The sequence below is a fragment of the Haliaeetus albicilla genome, chromosome 20 (assembly GCF_947461875.1).
Source record: "Haliaeetus albicilla chromosome 20, bHalAlb1.1, whole genome shotgun sequence".
In the NCBI taxonomy this organism is placed as follows: domain Eukaryota; kingdom Metazoa; phylum Chordata; class Aves; order Accipitriformes; family Accipitridae; genus Haliaeetus; species Haliaeetus albicilla.
In genome coordinates this window covers 4,330,990-4,352,153 of record NC_091502.1, presented here as the reverse complement: position 1 = coordinate 4,352,153, position 21,164 = coordinate 4,330,990, and the positions used below count along the sequence as shown (strand labels likewise).

General features: G+C 42.3%; 1 protein-coding gene across 9 annotated transcripts in view; it reads right to left on the bottom strand.

The window, feature by feature from the left end:
- Window positions 1-1,320: 1,320 nt before the first annotated feature.
- Window positions 1,321-21,164, bottom strand: part of KATNAL1 (katanin catalytic subunit A1 like 1) — a 43,478-nt gene continuing 23,634 nt past the window's right edge. For all 9 annotated transcript variants that reach the window (XM_069808059.1, XM_069808056.1, XM_069808057.1 and 6 more), the window contains 7 exons: window positions 16,570-16,694; window positions 15,962-16,067; window positions 11,031-11,189; window positions 10,034-10,160; window positions 8,934-9,068; window positions 6,486-6,612; window positions 1,321-4,934 (listed from right to left, as the gene is read on the bottom strand). In XM_069808059.1, coding sequence (XP_069664160.1) covers window positions 4,736-4,934; window positions 6,486-6,612; window positions 8,934-9,068; window positions 10,034-10,160; window positions 11,031-11,189; window positions 15,962-16,067; window positions 16,570-16,694 — 978 coding nt within the window. In that variant the 3' untranslated portion in view covers window positions 1,321-4,735. The remainder of the gene's footprint in view (window positions 4,935-6,485; window positions 6,613-8,933; window positions 9,069-10,033; window positions 10,161-11,030; window positions 11,190-15,961; window positions 16,068-16,569; window positions 16,695-21,164) is intronic.

Sequence of the window (21,164 nt, the reverse complement as noted above, 5' to 3'; positions counted from 1 at the left end):
CTCTCACGAAACCCTTGACGTCAGCAGGGAAAAAGACCGTGCGCCACATTCTCTGAACCGAAGCATCTCTCTGCCTTTGCTCTCACCGACGTGGTTGGCTTTATGCAGTTTGTTTTATTCCATCAGAGGGCTACTGAGACTACTCCTGCCCAGCCTGGCTGCAGTCTGCACCTACAGTGTTTTTCGGTGGGCAGCTCACACAGCGTGGGCCTCGGCCGCTGCTGCGGTGCTGACACCCACTTTACACCAGCGTGTTGCTCTGGCACTCCCAGGCTCCCTGCTTGCTCCCTGGCAGCACAGTGTCACCTGTAGGTTCATCGTGTACTTTTCTGTCACTACAGATCCAAAAAAAAAAATCTCGGTCCACAATCTGATTCAGGGTGGCTTATTCCAAAAACAGACAAAAAAATTTTCATTCTTTCCTCTGCTGCTTCCACCTCATGCCTGGATTGTACAGCTAAGTCTTTGCTCGCTTGCTGGAGGACTTCTTTACAGCACACAAGCTCTTTCATCTTTACCATGATCAGAACAAGTCAGTGCACCTTTGCTATTTCACAGTCTCTTTTAAACTGGGGTGAGCTGAACTTTCTATGCAAAGATTTGACCTCTCCTGAAATCCCTTGATCAGCAATTTCCCTCGCTCGCTCTTTCATGTTTGAGGCATTATGAAACACTGGAAACTACACATTCTTTCATAAGGAAGTTAGTGAGAAAATTCAAATAATCAACTCAGTCCCAGGAGACTTGGGGTCTCTTTCCAAGTTTGAAAGCTCTTTCCTAACAGAAGTTTTGCTCTTGAAAGTCTTCTGGTTAGCAGGCAGCTGATGATATAGCTTCTCTGGAGCCTGATTATACTTCCAGGCCAGAGGCAAGTAATAAAAAAAGCCTGCCTGGCTCTGTGAGGTCTGAATCAGGTGCTAACACTGAACATCTGCTGGGGCCTCTGCTGTCCTCTCCCCCACCCTCCTTCCACGTGCTGGGCACTGGAGCGTTCTCCATTTTATGGCCTGTGGCAATGAAAGGCCAATTTAAGAGGCAAAGCATTGCTGACAGCATTATCCAAAAAAACCAGACTCTGCTTTAACTGCCCTCTGTCCAGGACTTTGGTGAGTCCAACACCGCCGTGACACGCTGAGAAGATCTCCATCGTATGGCAGCCTTTGGAAACAGTTACCAGCAAAGCATTCACAGCCCAACCCGAGCGAGACAGACTCTACACGTACATTTATTACTTCATACAACCAGATTGCTTATTGTACAAAAACTAACAGTGCCACCCAAGAGGGCCTTCACAGATGTTTAGAAAGAGACATGTAAACACAGCTTTAAAACATGGTTTTATGTAATTTAGGTACAAACTACTGAAGCACCACACACTGTGTGCGTGTATATACACATACGCACATGTGTGCGTGTATCTCCATACACATACAGACACAGACTGAACAAATTGTCACAGCAGGCTGCGATATGTACATCGTGCTCTGAGGAATCCAACATCCCTACACAAGGGTTTCCACCAGCGGGACACAAATTGGACTTACGCTGAGCCATAAGCTCATCCTTAGGTCCTTGACTTACTGTCACTGTTGGCCTGGCTTTCCTTCCCTGGGTGCTCCTTGCTGCACCCCGCCGCTGGCTCCCCTCTTGAGTTAATAACGCAATCTCCAAGCCCACCTAGGCGAGTGCACCAGCGTGACTTGGTAAAGATGTAAGGGTCAGCATACAGGGTCAGGTCCCTATCCTGAAAAGTCTCAGCAGGGAAAGGATGGTCTCTGTCTTCCAGGGGCCCAAGTCACGAGTGTAACGCTTGGGCACAACCATCATACACATAAACATCTACAGCCCAGCAACTTTCACTTTTCTGTTCTGCAGCAGTAAAGGATGAATGGACCTGTACAGGAAAAACGTATTTGGGGTAGAAATCATGACCTTTAGAGAAAAAGACTGCAGCACCTGAATAATTCCTGCTAGAGGGAATGCCCAGTACAGTGACTTTTGCTTAATATCCAAGAGGAAAGCTTAACGCCTTAAGGTAGAAGGTTCATCAAAGAGCTAAGGAATGACATTTTTGCTAAACGCTGTGCTTTCATCTGCAGGAAGGGCACTGCTGCTTGCAATATGAAACTGAGAAAACTCGTAATTAGACCTTTCCAAGCAGCAACTGCTGTATCCCAGCACTGCTCTTGCGCAGCTGAACAGGGTAAGTTATTGCCATTCATGTCTATTCCCTTCTAGATCTTGCCTGTGTAGACTAAGCTCCTCGGGCAGCAATAGCCTCTATAGTGAGAGAACTTGAAATGCTAATCTGGCATTGGCCACAAAAGAGTCGCGTAGCTCTACTGATTTCTACTGCAGTAAAACAAACAAACAAGAGTAACGGCTGCAGCCTACAGCTTTCGTAAGGAAGAAATGACAAACTCTAGTCATGTTTTCAAAGCTTTCTCTCTATAGAGGTCCAGTTATTCTCTGGGAGGAACAGACTAGCCCTGGTAGGAATTTATCCAAAAATTGTAAAGAGTCAATGCGGCTTCTGCTTGCTCATCTTCCAATGCAGAGAGAACTGTTCCTTTTAGTCTGACAGCCACAGGTACTGTGAATCCCAAGGACTCTGCTGTGCACTTAGTGCAAACTGGTCAGGAAAGAAGCATTTATTCTCCCTGCAGCTGAAGATGGTAAAAGCTGGTGTTCTTTCTGCACTAACCTCCCTGTCCAGGAGTGTAACAGGGCCTAACGCTAGGCAGCGGAGATGCTCTGTCCTTGGAAAGATATGAACAGCAGCTGTGTCTCAACCGGTCTGGGGGCCCCAGAAGATATTTTTCTGGAGTGCCACATGGAAACATGCTTCTAAAGCCCTGACTGAGTTTCATGTCAAATGCAAGGTTGACAGAATCTCCATAGTGTTTCTCCATGCAAATTGGGGCAGCCCTTTATGACAGCATCAAACTGAGACATGGTCTTCACATACAAAGAAAGAAAAAGGAATACTGACAGACAAAGCAGCAGTGGTAAAACAGCTTCAAAAGTCACTCATGTAATCAAATAGATGCTGCAGAGCTGTCATGCACGTATCCTGACAGTCCTTGCTATTGAACAGTAAACAGACTTGAGCAGCATTTGCCTTAGTGGTTCACATGTCATGGCCCAAGAGACCAGTGGGCTGAATTACTGACATTATCGGGAACTTCCAAGAACTAGCAAAAAGGAGCAAATAAAGATATACTTCCATTCAAGAGGAGGTATTATCTGTTTCTTATTCCAATTTCCCACATCTGGCTATGCCACTAGGAGTCTCAGCAGAGAGCTGAAGGGCAGAATACCTACGGAACCGCAGAGCAACTCAGATCCACCAAGATACTTCAGGCCTAGCTCACAAAATCACCAAAAATTTGAGAGCTTACATATTCCTCCATAAATTTGACGTCTCCTTCTCATTCTTACCATGGAACACCTTCGTATGTCAGACTCACAGCCCAAGTCTGTGAAAAGCTCACATAGTCAGCATGACAGTTATACTCTAGAGAGACAATTTCTCATGCTAGACTTTATAACCCAACCCTTCTCATCCCTGCACTTGTACGTGGGAAGGGAAGAAACAGATAAGAACATAAATGAGATCATACAGATTATTTTCCCCAAATCAATAACATTTATACATTTTTAAGAAACCTTTGTTAAAAAAAATAAGCGTGAACAGTTCTACAACATAAACAGGTGCAAATCCCATTGCCTAGTAAAGCTAGGAAAGAGTTCATGTCTAATCAGAAGTGAAAGTCCACAGCCATATGTTTTAAGGACAGCCTTGTGTTTTAAAGACAGCCTCGATGTTAGTGTCTTTACTGTATTAAACTCTTGGTACTTTAATAATAACAATAACAATAATAATAGTAATAATAATAATAATAATAATATCTAGACAGCACAGACAAAGTATAGGATGATACATACGCATAGAAGTGCAAGATGTAACGTAAGTCAAAGTGCCTACTGGTCAAACTTCAAAGTGATTACTGGTCAAACTGGTACAAACTATGTTCAGAGATCAAGTACAAACCAGACTAAGAGCAATCAAGGCCCTTTTCTTTTCCTCTCATTTCCATCGGAATTCATCACAGGTAACACCAATCCAGTCTGAAGTGACATCAATTCCAAATGGGTGTACATGAGAGGAGAGCCAAGCCCATGCCTTGATGGAAAACTAATCCTTGTTTCCTCTGTGTATTGCCAATTAATCCACAGGCTTCGCTCTGAGTATCCGAGCGGAGAGAGAGAGAACAGTAACTTCGATGCCACATTCAAGTGAGGCAGAGTCAGCAGCTTCACAGAAATGTAGTGCTTAAGAGCAGGGGGTACAGCAAGCCCTTGCTAGCTCCTCTGGAGTCACATCCCCCAGCTGATTTATTGATTCCAGCCATGAAAGATAACTATGAGGAGGTTAAGTAACACTGCTCTTCATTGGAAAATAAAAAGATTATCCTCACAAGTGTAATTTTTCCCTTCCTGTTTGTCTTATTTTACTATTTCAGAGATAAAAATATCTTTTACAATACCAGCTCATTATTGTGTTCATTCCCTTTAAAGGCAAATGGAGTTTAAAAGATCTTGTCACCAGAAGGGGGTGGGATGGGGGCAAAGGCAGACCTTTTATTAAACCTTTAAAAAGACTTTTAACTCATTTTGCAACTGAAAACAACAAAAGCCATAAAACTCTAGCAAAGGAGAACTGTCACTGAGATTAAGCAGATCCAAACTCCGCCATCCATTTTTCATACTTCTCCAGGTCTGCAGCAGAAACAGATTTGGAGATTTTCTTCAGAGCCAGCTCAAAGTCCCCCTTGGTAACCGGCATCTGAAGCTCCTCTTTAGAAAGTGCACGAATCTCTTCTGGAGTTAAGCCGTTAATACGTCGTCTCATTGCCATTAAAGACGCATCCCTAGAAATACAGGACAATGTATGGGAGCTAATTGCTAGCAGCATGTGCTGTAAGCCTATGAATTTTGATTGTATTCTCTTGCTAGAAACCACTGGCAGGAACACTTAAGAGAACATTTATTTACCATAGAAGATGCGGTTCACATCTTTCTTAGCTTCCATGTTCCTAGATCACTACATTAATTCAACGTAAAGAATGCATTGGCACCAAAACCCATTTAAGCATATGGTAAATGTGCAGAGATAATTAAAACTATAAAACTGAAAACCTTTTACAATGATTCATAGAGATGAAATTTTACAACTTCAGTGCAGGAAAGGGCAGGGTGGGAGACGAACTGCACTCAAAGACTCAAAGACTTTTTTTTTTTTTTTTTTTTTTTTTAAAGTAGTCTGGATTTTGCACCCCCATCCTCCCAGATTTCAACCTTCTCCCCACCGTGTAGCCCAAAAGGACGGTCAGCACGTGTTCAGAGTGCAGCCCAGCTCTGTTGCCTGCTCGGACATAGCACCCGAATCTGTAAAGGGCAGAGCAGGAGGCATCAGACACTAGCATCACGCGGTCCTGCAGGGCTGAGGGCATCAGTGCCCGTGGCTCCTCACGCCCTACCTGCTCTGTGACTCCTCCCCAGCTCGGACGCTGCCAGCGTGGCCCACTGGCATGGAGAACACTGCTCATTTCTCACACCACGGCCCACATGCAGTCTGAAATTACATTTTCTCTTTCCCCAGGTTTTTCCCAGCAAGGGATAACAGAGGCCTCAGGGAGAACAGGTAATTTAACTATTGCACTGCATGACACACACCAAGTTTTCAAAACCATGGAGTCATTTCACAATTTCAGCAAAGCAGCAGGGGAAGAAAAAAAAAAAAATCCCAAGCCATGTTCTTAAAGGATCGGTTTCTCTTGGCAGGGATCCTAATGTTATAAGGCACATAGACTTCCTTCCGATAAGTTTTTTCAAATACCTATCCTCCACCAGAAAAGACAAGTTTGTAAAAAAATGGAACAAATTGTGGGAAAAGGATAGAAATAAATCCAATACTAATGCTATAAACTATCTGTATCACCCTTGCACCTAGAGGATTCAGGCAGAAATCAGGACCGTGCTGCACTGGGGGCTGTCCAAACATACAGCATATAGAAGCCCCAAAGAAGTGTTCTGTGAAAGGTTCCTTTGTAACACAAAATTCTAGCTCTTAAACTCATGGAATCTAAAAAAAAAAAATAAAATAAAAAAAAAAAATCCAAACCTGTTTTGCACTACATTAACAAATGCAGACAAATGCAGTAAATGCAGCCAACAGTAACATGATATTTGCTCAGAGAATTTTCTTCTCTTCAGATCCAAGAAAACTTAACAACATATTACTCCATGGTCTTTAGACCCCTCCATATGACAGTAACACATGGTTCCAGTAAATAGATTTGGGCCTCAAACATAGTTTCTGCTAGCATGGCTTCAGTTGTAGTGGGTATTGCCTTTTATCACATAATGCAAACGATGACGTTCTATGCAGTTTTATTTGCAAATTAAGGGGAATGAGATACCTGCAAACATTAGTGATGTCAGCACCAGAATAGCCTTCAATCTTCTCAGCAATTTCTTCAAGGCTGATATCAGGATCCAGTTCTACTTCCCGAAGATTAATCTTAAGTAGTTCTGCTCTGCCTTTTGCTAGAACATAAAAATATTTATTTGAAGACTTGCAAGAGTAACATTAAAAAGAGATATAAATACGACTTAGATTTTTCAGTGAAAAGTACAAACAAAAGGGCTTAACGTAAGAAAAGGAAAGAGACAGAACAAATCATAGTAAAGTGTGCAATCTAATACAGTGAAGTATATGGCTAAAAGCAGTATATTAAAACAGCATGCTCTAGAGACATTTTCCAAAGTCATACGTCATTAAAAATGTCTGTTATGTCTCAGGTGACAAAGCATTTGGTCACATACTACCCAAGGGCACAAAAGCACAATCCTACAAATGTCTGCTTCTTCTCACATCCCTTTGGATTCACTCGCTGTTCAAGTGTTTGACTGCATATTGTTCACAGTTTCATTAGAACCACAATGAGGATTCTATTAACAGAGCTTCAGATAGCACAAACCCCTTAACAATAGGCTGAACTTTAAGCATATGTTTAAGCACTTTACCAAGAAAGCTGCTGAAGCCTGATAGAAAACAGATACATTAATACAGTAAACATATTTAATATATTTACAATACAAATGTCCTGGTATCCCACTTTCAGACCTAGATGCAGTGTGCACAGAGTGATAACCAGCTGTGTAAATGAGCACTTATGCAGCAAATTAACCATTTTTCTTGTAGAGGGCATGGGCATATGTGCATTTGGGTACATATGTTAAGCAGCCTACGCTTATAAGAAGGAATTCACATTTGACAGCTTAGGCCTCAGTGTTACTCTGCACAAGAATGGTAAAAAAGAGGACGAATGCTTTCGTGGCTTTTACTGTACAGAAAAATATACCAGGTCAGCATCTTTATTTCCACAGTGACCAATTTTTATGACCTAGGAAACAGGACAACCACAACAGAAGTAGCACTAGGAAAAGCTAAAAGTCTTAAGGAAATGTCCACGCTATTTTTTTATTTATTGCTATCCCTAATTAATTTTTTTTTAATTTTGGGGGGAGGGGAAATATAAAAGAAATTAGAAAGCTTGTCTAAAGCTGCTGGTTTTGTGTGCTTTGCAGAACTGTCAAGAATATAGTTATCAATCACACATAACTGGCACTAGCTATAAAATGGGGATTTATTATTTACAGAGCACGATGTACGTACAGCATACCTGCAGAGAGCATCCTGTATCGGAGAACATTCTTCTAATCTTTGCTATGGGGCTAAGCAAGTCCTTGCAGTATTTTGAAAATGAAACATGGTAGAATATATACTTGCATCAAATTCTACAATATACAGGTGTATATATGACATATCATGTCACTTTTTCAATTAAAATGCCAGACCACATCAAATCACACAGCAGTTATAAATGCATCATTTAGACTTGCCCAGAACAGCTCAACATTCTTATTTCCAGAATAGATGCAACAGAACATAAGACTGGAAATAAAACCAGAGCACATCTCATATGTTGTCCAGGGTGTAATACACTGTGTCAAAAAACAATCTGGTTTAATTAGAAACAAGAGCATGAGCTGATAGGATTTTAAACTAATTGGTCATAAAGACAGGCATCCTGTTAGGAGCTGTTACCGCCTGTAAGCTGCAAAGACAAGCTGTAGAGCTATTAAGTGTCCTTATACCTGCTAAACTCAATCACAACTGCTGTCACTATGAACACACATCTTGTTATCTTGAGTGCTCATGCAGGGAGATGAGGCATCCACTGTACCAAGAAGAAACGAAGCTATGCAAACTTCAAGTGATGGGAATCTCAAAATTAATAGGACAGGTGAATGACAGCCAAGAAAGACAATACAAGCCGAGACGTCTTAGGGCAGCAAAGTAATCAGCCTGCTGCATTCTGAGTAACTCGAAGCACAGTCATAAAGGCAAGCAAGCAGTGATTTACAATGAACTGAGCCTGTAAGTGAAAATTCATGGATCCACTTCTTTGCATTTGTCTGCAAGGGCACGGAGTGCATTTGCAATATTTCTGAACATGTCCAAAGGCTGCCTTTGATGATCAGTCAAGGATTGACTGTTAAACATTTAAAATAATTCCAAGCTCATTAAAACTAACTCTCTTTCAAAATGTAAGAACCCATCAATGGGCCTGCAATGAAATGCCGCAGCTCTTTGTTTTTAAGCCCCCAAGCAAGTAGTATTTTTTTTTTCTTTCTCTCACTCTCTTTAAAATTAAAGCAACCCAGCCAAATGATTAACCCTTGAATTTCACTGCTCATCACAAAAACATCAAGCTTCTCCTCCCAAACCCAACAGTCCTGCAGTAATCCTAAGCTCATCTTGCAAAGGCCATTTTAAAGGAAAATGGTCATAGCAAACATACCTGTGGGCAAAGGTATATAAATCCTCTTCTCCAGTCTCCGTCGGAGAGCTTCATCGATATCCCAGGGAAAATTTGTAGCAGCTAATACCATAACCATCTTGGAAGGGTCATCATTTTCCAGAGCACCACCTACCCCTGCAAGCACAACAGTTTAGAGCAATTTCACTCCACAGCTCTTATTGATTGAGATGCTTGCTAAGAAACACTGCACAGACAAACATTGCAAAAGCCTGGACAAAGCTAAGCAACAGCTCTATATAGTCCCAGTGCTCCTTTCCAAAATTCCCACAGCTTAGGTGTGACAAGACCATCATTGTCACAGAGAGGGGGACAGGTCGTTCTTTTGCTGAGTCAGGGGAGAGCTTTCTTTGACAGTGCTAATAACACAGTCATATGTGAGGATAGCCCTACTAGTCCCATCAAAAGTGGTGTATCTGTCAAATCTCGCAATGGAAGAAATAGGAATCACTCCTTGGCCTCCCAAATGAGGACTGGAAAGAAATTATCACTTGGGGGAAAAAAGTTGCCTACCCTGAGTTTACCACAATGAACCTGCACATTTAAGGACGTTAATAAATAGTAGTTAAACAATAGCCGCAATACAGAGGTGGTTATCAAACCACTACACCATACAGTATTTCTCAGATGGTCATTCTCGTTATGTGCACCTGCACTGAACAGGTACTGAATCTGACTAAAAGGTCAATATTAGCTGCCACCACAGAACACAGCAAAATCAGATCTCACAATGGGGTCCCTGAGCTGGAGACTCTGGCAAAGGGGAGAAATTTGTTCAAATTGCATAAAAATTAAAGACCTGTATTAAACTGCACAAATCTGCATGATCTGCTTCTCCTAGAGTCTGTCTCTTAAACAGGAGCTTTCAATTTACTATCAAAATGGCCATTTTAGAAAAAATAAAGCAGAATGCCCTTTTCAGTTATCTGCCTTCAAACACTCCAAAAATACACTGCTCTCAAGTTCTGCCCTATTTTTCCCCTACCCATAAAGCCAGGTTTTGCAGATTACTGAAGTGCTTACATTCCCACCTGTAAAGAAACAGCACCCCAGCCCCAAACTTGGATCTAAACACTTGTTACCGTCCATTTGCACAAGCAGCTCTGACTTGACTCTGCGACTCGCCTCGTGTTCATCGGACGTGCCTCTGCGGCTGCAAATGGAATCTATCTCATCAATGAAGATTGTTGTTGGAGCGTAAAACCTTGCCTTTATTCAAATGAAAACATCACTATTAAGGCTGCAGCAGCAAGCACAGGCTCTGATCAGACCACGACCCAGCCCCACTAGACATACCACATACATATCTTCCCTGCCTGTCACAAGAAAATAATTCAAGATCTTGATTTACAAACTGTCTGGCACATGCTGAAGTTTATACACTTTAAATTGTACTTCTTGAGTCAGGGGTCTTTCAGGGTTGGTTGGTTTTCCTCAGCAACTGGTCTTGCAAAGGGGAAAAGGAACACAATCAAAATACAGGCAGTTTTCATGTCCAGGTTTTTGTGCTGGTGAAGGTTAAGCATAGCGGACAGAAGAGAGCTCAGCCTATCTCAACGGAGACAGGTTTTAACTGAGAGTATTGTAGAAGTGCAATGAGGATCCCAAAGAGGTGAATGACCCTTCAGTATAGGTCCACATGGGCACGTCCTTCACGTACCCCACATGACAGACCGCACCCACACTTCACTGGGAAGCCTGTGTCCATCATTCAGAACAGAATCAGAACTAAAACATGTATTGCTTCTAGAATAACAGTTCCAAATCTCTTCCAATTTCAAATCTACCTCCCATGGGCTTGTTATCCCATAACCAGATAAGAACTGAATTTCTGTCAAGGTCACAACTCTACGTTTAGTCTGGAAAATGCTATCCTAAACATCGGTGATGAACCATTTCCTTCTTAATCCTCAACAACATACCAGAAAAGGCTGGAAACACAGAGATTATGTTTTTCTAACTGGCTGAAGGGTTGTCAGTTCAATGAACTCCGTGCTTCCAACATGCTACTGGAGGGGCAGGAAACCAAGAGAGATGTCCTTTCTCACCTTAGTGATCCCCAGATCATCGAGGACATACCATTTCAAACAAGAGGCGGACCAGCTTCTCGGACTCCCCCCGGTATTTAGACGTCAGGGTAGAGGAAGACACATTGAAGAATGTTGTTCCACATTCTGTAGCAACAGCTTTTGCTAGCATTGTTTTGCCAGTGCCAGGAGGACCAACCATCAGCACGCCCTGAAAGGTGAAAACAAAGATAATGAACAACAAATAAACTTTGCAATTGGTACTTTACACTACATCTCAATATGATGCAAGATCTGTATTTAAACTGTTTAATAACATAATCGTCATCAGTGGAAAACAAAAGACAAGAATCCTGCTTTCGAGAACAGTGTGGAAGTGTTCTCTGATCTCTTCTTACCACTCCACTGGAGTCTGAATCACAAAAGCTGGTAACTGTCACTGCACCTGTCACCTGGGAAGTGGACAACAGATTTACAGCCTTGCTCTGAATCAGACAGAGCCTGGACTTGAACTTAGGCCTTTCCCAACTCACGAGGGGCTGCACAGGCAGATGAAGACAGTGAATTCTTCTTTTTGGAACAAAGGCTCCTTCACAAAGAAAGCTGCACAGAAACCAAAACACTTTTGCAGAAAGTTGGTTCCCTCAATAGAGCATTTTTCTGTAGAAAAACATTTTGCCAGAAAATCCTGATGATGTATATGTACTAATCTGGTTGATTTTTACATTTAAGTATGCACGAGAGCATTCACTGAATACAATGGTTTGTCATACTGTTTAATCTCTCCATCTCAGTACTTCTGTGGCCATACTGCTGCATCTTAGCAGTTCCTGGATGAAATGCTATCCTCACCAGACTGTTGGATGGCAGAAGAGCACTGCTATTTCTGTTTTACAGATAAGCAACCGTGGACTACCGCTCAGTCCCACAAAAGCCTAATATGAACCTCAGTGATTATTCAGAAAGCTTTCTACTAGAAAACTGAACTACAATTGTTAAGTCCCAGGTTGGCATCCACATCATCAGACTGTCTTTCCATCTGTGGTCTATCTGAAAGAGAGAGTAAGAAGCACATGTCTCTGCAGCTCAGCACATTTACCCATCATTACGCAAGCAGGTTTTTAGCTAGACACAGAGTGATCTCAGGACCCATGTTAAGACTGTAGCACTGAGACTGGTTAATCACTCTTGATAATATTTCTAAATACAGTTATCTTTATGGATAGCCTTTCCAACCCTTTCAGCAGCAGTGCTGGAGAGGGACAACACACTGTTCCATGCCCGCATAGTGCCAGAATAGGGCACTGCAATTTTTAAGCATGGCACTATGAAAATGTAGCGCTCAAGCAGCTTGGGTTTTTTCCCTCCCAACTGCAAGATCTTATTACATGCTAACAAGTTTCCTAAAGTAAAGTTGTACTGTGTTGCAAGGGTAATCAAATTAGCTAGAATTAGAATTGCACATCATAATGTGCTTTGCAATTAATAACTTACATAAAATGCCACAGCAATAAAATATCTGTTAAATGCAAGCCACATAGCAAATTAGATTTCATCTGTTCCTCACAAAAATTTACTTCTAAAAGCACAAAGAATGACATGGAAGAGATCTATAAAAACAAATCAACCGGGAATGCAATTATTCAAAAATGTACTATTCAAAAGCAATAGCCTCTCTGTACTCCATTTTCCATTAACTCTTAATACCTTTATTGCCATTTAACACTTAGCTAATGCAAGCTCAACATACATTCATCGGTAAATTAAGTTAGAAACATTCACACACCATCCATACAGCTAACAGTCCAATGTCACTCCTCAGGCTGCCCAAGGTTCCCTAAGCTCCAGAGCAGCAAGCATAAAAAGTAAATGGACTCTTTTTCTCCCCCTGAACATTCAGACATATACTGTGATTTGAGTCACTGCATAGTCATACTGATATTATAATAATATTGCAAGTACAACCCTGGAGTGACCGGCTGAAAATTACTCAGCCTGTGATATGCAGGTCAGAGATGACTTACTGTTCTCTCTGAGCTTGAGATGTGTTTATTTAATATTTTAAAAGAAGCTGCACTTCAATTTAAATCAACTTGACCCCTCTGTTTGACAAACTGTGTTTACTGCAGGACCTGATGATACAAGGGACTAACATTATTTTTTGGATATTGCTTTGGTCCTCCATTATTATGGAAGGTCGAATTCTGGCTTCAGTCACACATGCCGCTCACTGCCGAAATCGAAGCCCATCACTTTGCACCTCCTGTGTAACTATTATAGTGACTGTTACCTTGCATGTGAAACTGGTGGCATTTTATATGTGCGTAACACAGGTGCAAAGCAGCCACACCAGGTGTAAAGCCAGGGAAAACCAAGCTTTCTGGGGATAAACATGATAGAAATATCAGTTAAAAAAAAAAGAACTTGAGTTCTCAGCAAAACAAGATGTGCATGGTTGCAAACAGAAACACATAGGATCAAGTTGCTCTTTCTCTCTGCAGACTAGGAGGCTGCCACTTACTCACTAGTTAAAATCCTTGACAAACACAAAGACTTCTTTATTCTTCCTCTAAGGCTCTGTTAATCCAAAGTATTCCAATAAGAAGCTGAAATGCACCGCAGGGAGTAAGTGTTTTGATGAAATCACTGCAGGGTGACTTCTTGTTGTTGTAACAATCACTAGCAGAGCAGTGGGAAGCACAGTGAGCAACTGGGCCTTCTTGGCACAAAACAGTTCGGAGAAAAAGAAAGAGCAAGCCCGGGAACACTCAGAAACCCATGGCTGCAACTACGCAGCACCTGTGTTGAATCAGGAAGACAGCTGGCTCCTTCATACAAGCACCGTCCTCTGAATGCAGGCACAAACTGTGAGGGCTGTCTTGGGAATTGTTCTCAGGAGAGTCTGAGCATCCAAAAACAGATTTGGCTGCCTTTTCCCTGAATTATTGTCCTGAATGCCCAGGCTCAACAAATGCCTGCTGCTACACTGATTACTGCAAGAAACAGTCTTCCCTTCAAAACTTCTCATCCTTGTAGCACAGTCAGAGGTCAACAGTAGGGAAAATACATGCTGTTCTGTGTGAAAAATAAATTCAGGAGAGTTACAGCTTCACAAGTCACCAGGGAAAAGGCTAACAATGAAGACTCTTCAGGGACTCTTCAGAAATCAATTTGCATTTCAGACTGAAGAGAGGAAATAATCTTAAAATTTTTTTCCATGTCTACAACCACCTAGTTTTCAGAAGCGACACTGCTCAGTAGGAAAAGATAATCTCAGGCAAAGAGATGGAGACTGTAACTCTTTAAAATACCAGGCTGTTGTTTTGTTATCCACTGCCGCACCACTTGGAGACAAGGCCAGTGGCAGTCTTCACATTTCCTGCGCTCTGCTGAGATACCTGCCTTAAAGACAGATGGCCAGTACATCCTCTAGACATGTTAATAGGGGAAAAAAAGCACAGCAGCTCTTCACTCCCTTAAAAACTTTTGAAGACTGGACAGACAGGGCCCCTGTAGTCTATAATAAGGGTATGGATCAACTTCCTCTATGCCAAGAGGAAAAGAGAGGGATTCAGCTGTTCAAAAGACACTAAAATCTCACCTTACACTTGTAACCCACGACATCTAGGCTCTGTCCAAGCTGATAGCTCGGTAAATCTTAAGGTTAACCTCAAGGCCACTGGTACTGACCACAAGCACTCTAAACCCCAAAGGCCATATAGCCTGGGTCTAGGTTTGGGCTGACTCTAGGTTTGTGTTGCCCCCCTGCAACTCACTAAAACCTCCATGAACAGTCCTCAAGCAGCAATCTCCCAGCTCTCGCCATCAGCTCCCACTCTTTCCGACTTCCCCTCTTTACTCTCTGTAGACACAAGCCCCAAAAATGACAAGTCTTCCACTCATCAGTTCCTGAAGGGCTTCGTTTTGTAAATAAGCAGAATAATGGGGATCTAGGACTGGCTCAAGCTGGAGAAGGACAGCTTTGAGGGTCTGACCCAAGTATAAGCCAGAGAAGTACAAGGACCAAGCAGGAAAAGACAGGGCAAGTGTTAGTAACGCAAGATGTGATATACGCTGCTGAACCAGCGTACTAAACCACAGAAACTACTCATGTACACAGCATTCCCTACACATGCCATTGCCTTGCAGACTCAGAATAACAGACAATTTGCAACAGTCTCTTTTCCCCAGTAATCCTTCTCAGTAACCAGAAAGCCCTTGTGTTAGGACTAGTTATTCCCAAAACAAGTGTCAATCCATCCCACAACAAAAGCAAGACAATTTTATTTTCTGTTTACAGAAATGCTCCGCAACCTCCTCTTCCTTTTAGCTCTAAGCAAGGCCCAGATTGGTCTCACCTCTTGTCCACCAGCCAGGCCAACTCAGTCCTATATCCCTCCGTTGCCCCACTTGCAGCTCATTCTCCCACTTGGAATTTCTCCCACTCCAGCAGTAACTGTGCCCAGCTGCAAGTGTAACTGCAAAGCTAAATCATCACTCAGATTAGCCCCCTCTCTCTCCTTGCCTCCTTGCACCATCCAGCCTGCAGTTTTGCAGTCTGAGTGAGAGAGAGTTGGCACATGCAGAATAAAACAGTCCAAGGACTGCTTTCCTCCGTGAAGTGTTGAAGAGTGGCCAACATAATCCTAAGCAGAGCTGTCTGTTAAGCATTTCTGCTGCTGTCAATATACCCTATATACTTGCTCACATGTACAGGCTGACATAGAGAAAGTATTATAAGGTCAACAAGCTATGACTGACTAAATACAAAAGAATTATTATTTACTGTAAAGCCCGTGTACACTTCCAGCTGTTTCTTTCAGTGCATTTTACATGAATTGTCATGAAAGGATTTCACGAACAAATTCCTTTTCTTTCCTATTTGCCTTTCAAGCCTTCTGCTGCAGGCATCCACACACATTACAGCAGCAGACATACATAACTACAGCTTGCCATTTACTAAAACACCAAATAAATTCTCACCTTCCAAGGTCTTCTGATTCCTTTGAAAAAATCGGGCATCCACATTGGAAGAACAACAGCTTCTCTTAATAATTTCTTGGCTTCTTCCAAATCTGCTATGTCATCCCTGTGCAAGGTGAAGAAACTTGTATAAGATTCCCATACAACAGTATTTCTTCTATTTTTAGACAAGAAAAATAGAAAAGCTTTTCACTTAGTACCATCTCTTTTAGCATGCCAGCACACGCCTCATGAGAGCACTCCTACAATCCTGTGACCTGAAATTGAATCCGCTTTTGGAAGGTAGGGAAAAAATTATTTTCAACTCAAGTTACCCAAAGCTGCTTAATTAAAAATTGTTTTGGACAATGTGAACACCACGGCGGTATCTTTAATGTTCTCTGGAGTGTACTTTCATTGCAGCAGTACCTGTAATGGATGTACTGCACATAATATCAGTTAGCAACAAAAGCTTAACTGTAATCAAATTAATAAACTGTTAAAACCAAAAGACCTTGTTTTGCTTTCTAGAAGATTATGATGGCTTCCTGTTTTAAGAGTTAGAAGAAGGATAATTTCTCTCCTTCTCCACACTAGCAAAAACACTTGAATTAAGAAAATCCTCATACCAGTGAATGCTCGGATTCCTTGATACAATGTCCCTTTCAAGAGCTTCGACCAAGTCTTTGTCGTAACCTGCTCCATCAAATTTTGGAATTTCCCCATCACCAACTTCCTGGGATATTTTCTTTCCCTAGAAGTGAAAGTCACACAGGCTTATAAGGACGTTATTCTTTCAACAAATCCTTTACTAGCAATATATAACAATATCATCTGGTTCACCTCTGCAGAAGCCACAAGAAGGTATCAAGCTTTAACACAGCTATCTCAGCACCATGATGGCCAGCAAAACCAACACCTTCACACCCTACACTCCACAAAGAGTCCCCAAACATCTGTGGTTGCTTCCACCACAACAGCACCATGCTTCCTTCACAGATGCAGCTCATAGTGATAAAACCCCATCAGAGCTCACTACATATCATGGCGGGTTGGTTGGTTTGTTGGTCGGTCAGTCAGTTGGTTTTAAAGCAGCAAACCAGACTCTCTTAACAGTGCTAAACCACTCTTCAGACAACTGACACTCTTCCTGGCCAGCTGAAATGCAGAAACAAGTGCAGAAACAGCCTCACAAAGCAGGCTGCGTCACGACTTAATACTACATTAACTCCTGGCTAAAGACCAGAGTATTCAAAGCATATTTTGAAGATGCTACACCTGCCACACTACCTGCCAGAGCTAAACAACTGGCACCGCATCATCACTGAAAAGGAACACAAAAGCTGTTACACCTATTGTCTTTGATGGAGGAAAACCAAGAAGATCCCCTCCCCTTGTTTAATTAAAGCCTTTCTGCCCAGCAATTTCTCCTTTCCTCACCAGCAAACTATCTATTTCCCTCCTCTCATTCACAGGCCAGCTCCACAAACAGTTAAAAAGCTTCTAAAAGGTCGTATTTATTTAAAGGCTGCACCAAAAGCCCTGAAGAAGCTCCCAAGTCACCCAGGCTTCTTTGAACTACAACAATTTCTGCAGTGTGCCAATGCTCATTCGGTGACTGAGCCACACACTGCCTCTGTCCCAGACAGCCTGGAGTTTCTGGTTAATACCTCCACAGTGCCATTAAGCTTATAGGGGTGAACTAACATTTTCCTTTTCAAGCACCAGGGTTCACGCTCCTCCTCTCCCACTTCAGAAGGAAACTTCTTCCCCTCCCAGATCCACGGCAGCATTCTGCGGTGCCTGAAAAGCAGCTGTGCTGTTTTAATGAAGGAGGCTGACTAGGGAGCTACTTTAGGACTCTTAGCTCAGCTTCTAAACACTATCAGCAAGCAAGAATCCCAGCTGGCTGGACAAAAGCAGCCTAGGCAAAGGCGGGCTGAGAGGCAGCTGGAAACACACAAATAACCTCGCAGTGGAAAAAGAAAAAGGTAGCGATTATTACACCCCTCCCAGTTGCCGTTTGCCCACAAGGCCTGTGAGGGAGCAGTTTATCTTCCCAGTGTTTTTATTTCTTGCTTCCAAGTGAACTCTGTGTTGTTTAGTATTCCCAGATCAGTTTTTTGCAATGGAAAGAAAGCCGAAAGTTGTGTTTACACAAAAAGCTGGTGTCAAAAATGTAATGGTCTGGCGTAAAAAGGAAATGGAGAAAAAAAGCCCTGTAGAGTTTGGAAGATTTCAGGAGAGAGAAAACTGAATCCAAATGTAACTATAAAAAAAGAAAGAAGGAAAAAAAATTACAATGAATGAAAGGTATCTGCTGTCTGTCTTTGTTATGCAAGTCTCTCCATCCCTCTGCAACGGACTGGTTTTCCTAGTGGAAGAATTTTTCTGCACATCTCAAATCGGATGTTTTGTTTTTTTTCTGGGTGAAACAGAGTTAAGGCAGGCTTTAAAAAGCAGGAGAAGGCAGGGCGGATCGCTGCAGCGCACTGTGGAGGAGGCTGAAGCAGCAGATCAAACCTCCGTACCCGAGCCCGGGCTGGCAGATCTGGGCACAGCCTGGTTGCTGTGCCAGAAAGGCGGCAAACATGCCAATCAGGCAATGCAGGCGACTCCAGGCGCGGGTGTGATGTAGCTCAAAGAAGCAGAAAAAAAAAAAAAAACCACAGAAAGAAAGGGGGAAAGAAAGGGCCTGGCCTGCCCCAAACACCCTGCGGCCAGGTCCTGCGATACTCACCGCTTTTCCTGGGACAGTTATTTTTCCTGCTGCTTGCGGCATGTCTTGGCAACAGAGGGGAAAGAACGGCCAACTGGGAGATGTGCTTTCAGCATCACCTTGGCTATCATTTCAGTGACACTGAAAGCTTCAAGTTTTTCAGTTCCAGAATTAAACCAAGATTTAAAGTATTTACGGTTTTCATATCTAATAAGATTGTCAGTGTTGGTCCCAAACTGGTGCAACATGCAATCCTCGGTCAGCAGGTAAGTGAGCAGAGACTAGAAAAAAATAATTTAAAAAAATGTCACCTGCATCCAGGCAGCAGGAGTAAGCATAATTTTTCCAGTCATAACCTCATCTCTTCTTGTGGAATTACTTTCCCAAAACAGCTTTAAATAAAGCTGCTGCGATGGCTTCTCTCTTAAGAAGGTATGCCAACAGACAGAGGTACACAGGACTGTTCCCACCCAGTCCCCTTGGCAATCCCATCACGTAACCTTCTCCTCGGCCAACAAAAGTCTGACTTAAACACATTTAAAAAAATTGGCTGGGCTTTCTGTCAGGAAGGGGTATCAGACCTGTACCACTCCACTGGAACAAAAACCTTGTTTCCAAAATGAATCTATTTCTACTCTTGTACTAAGTTTGTGCATTAGTTTTGGCAGTTGTCTCATTGATGTGTCCAACACCCTGATGTACTTGCAGCACGGGTGTGCTCTGCCTTCTTTTTACCAAACCAAGTTAAGTCTCTTCTTGGAACACAAGCTGAACACAATTACCTGTTCACTTTGGCAACCCTTTTTTTTTTGTCCTCCTAATACGAATACATCTTTCTTGAGCACAGCTGTTGAAATGCACACAGTATACTCCAGCTTCTGTCTCACCAGGGCCCCCTAATAATAGTATGTCTTCTCTCTGTCGGTAACACCTCAACAAACTGGGCCTAGGATTTAATTTACATTAATTTCCACAGCTGTATCATACTGCTGTCTTAGACGCAACCTCAAACAGATCAATCACGTAGGATAACCCTGGTGGCTTAAATGACCAGAACTGGGTCCTGTAGACATCTTACTTTCCTGCAGACTCTTCCCGCTACACGTGAACACGAGCAACAATTGCCAGATGCACTTTTCAACTCTCGCTGCCAAAGCCAAAGGTGGCACCTGGTTGTGCATCACTCCAGCTGCCAGCCTTTCCCATCACCACCAGGAAAAGGTGACATGCCAAATGAAAGTTCAGCCTGATCTGATTTCTGCTGATACATCCAAGTGTTTCTTCTTCTCCACTGCTGAGCTCCCAGCTCCTGGCAGAAATTCTTGTCTCCAAGTACAGGGCCTGCTGCTCTGCACCGCTGAACATTATCCCATTTCCATGACTCCAGCACAGTGTCATCCAATTCCTCCTGTACAACAGCCTTATTCTCCTCTTTTGGTGATGGTGCTTCCCAGCTTGGTGTCACCAGCAAATTTAATTAGCCCATGCCTCTTTTTTGTGCCAAGGTCATTTATTATATATAAAACATATATATATATATATATATAAAGATAAAACAAGAGTTAATCTCTAGTCTTGAGGAAATCCATAAATGATTTACCAGTTTACTGATACTTTTTCTTTCAGTACCACTTGTTAACATTCTCCTTGCTGCCTAATTCCTCCCCACCTTACAATTCTTCTACACCATACACTCACTAGATTAACTAATTGCTACCATACACTCACTAGATTAACTAATTGCTTCCTATGTGGCATCCAGGTAGATTAATTTCTTTCTCTAAGACGTTAACTGGAACTCTAAAGAAAGTGCTGGCAAAGGCAACACCTTTGCTTAAGAAATCATATTTCACTTTATTCCACTTTCCAGTTAGTCCCAAGTCTTTCGCTTTTTGTCCATTCTAAATTTGTTGTAAAACTTTGCACACTGTTTAGGTAAAATTAACAACTCTAATTGCCTGAATGACTTTTCCTTTCCCCTTCTAAATACAGGCAGGTCAACACAACTCACCATTCACATGAGTCAACAGCAGACCCAATGGATTTTACTGGAAATCTCTGCTCCCAACCCTGCAATTTCACCTACCAGTTCTTTCAGCATTCTTGGATAAAGATTATGCAGCCTTCCAGTCCCAATGCATGGAGGTCTATGCCTCCACCTAAATACGACTACCTCATCTCACATCCATATTCCTGTAATCTACCTTGCCTTTGCTTCCCATGATGCACATCAGAATAATCAAGCAAAAATAATTAAATTTTTAAAGTCATATCTTCATCAATTTTAATATCCACTGATATGGCAGCACAGCTCTTGTCTATTTCACATCCTTCGCAAGATCTAATGTCCTTGTCCACTGGCAATCTAAAATAAGCTAAAGAGTACTCCTAAAAATGTGTTCTAGTGCTTAGATATGGTATTATACAATTTCTAAAAGACATACAGGTAGCATTCATGCTGCCTCTTTAAGCTGAACTACTGAACGGAAGCTAAAATTCTTGGCA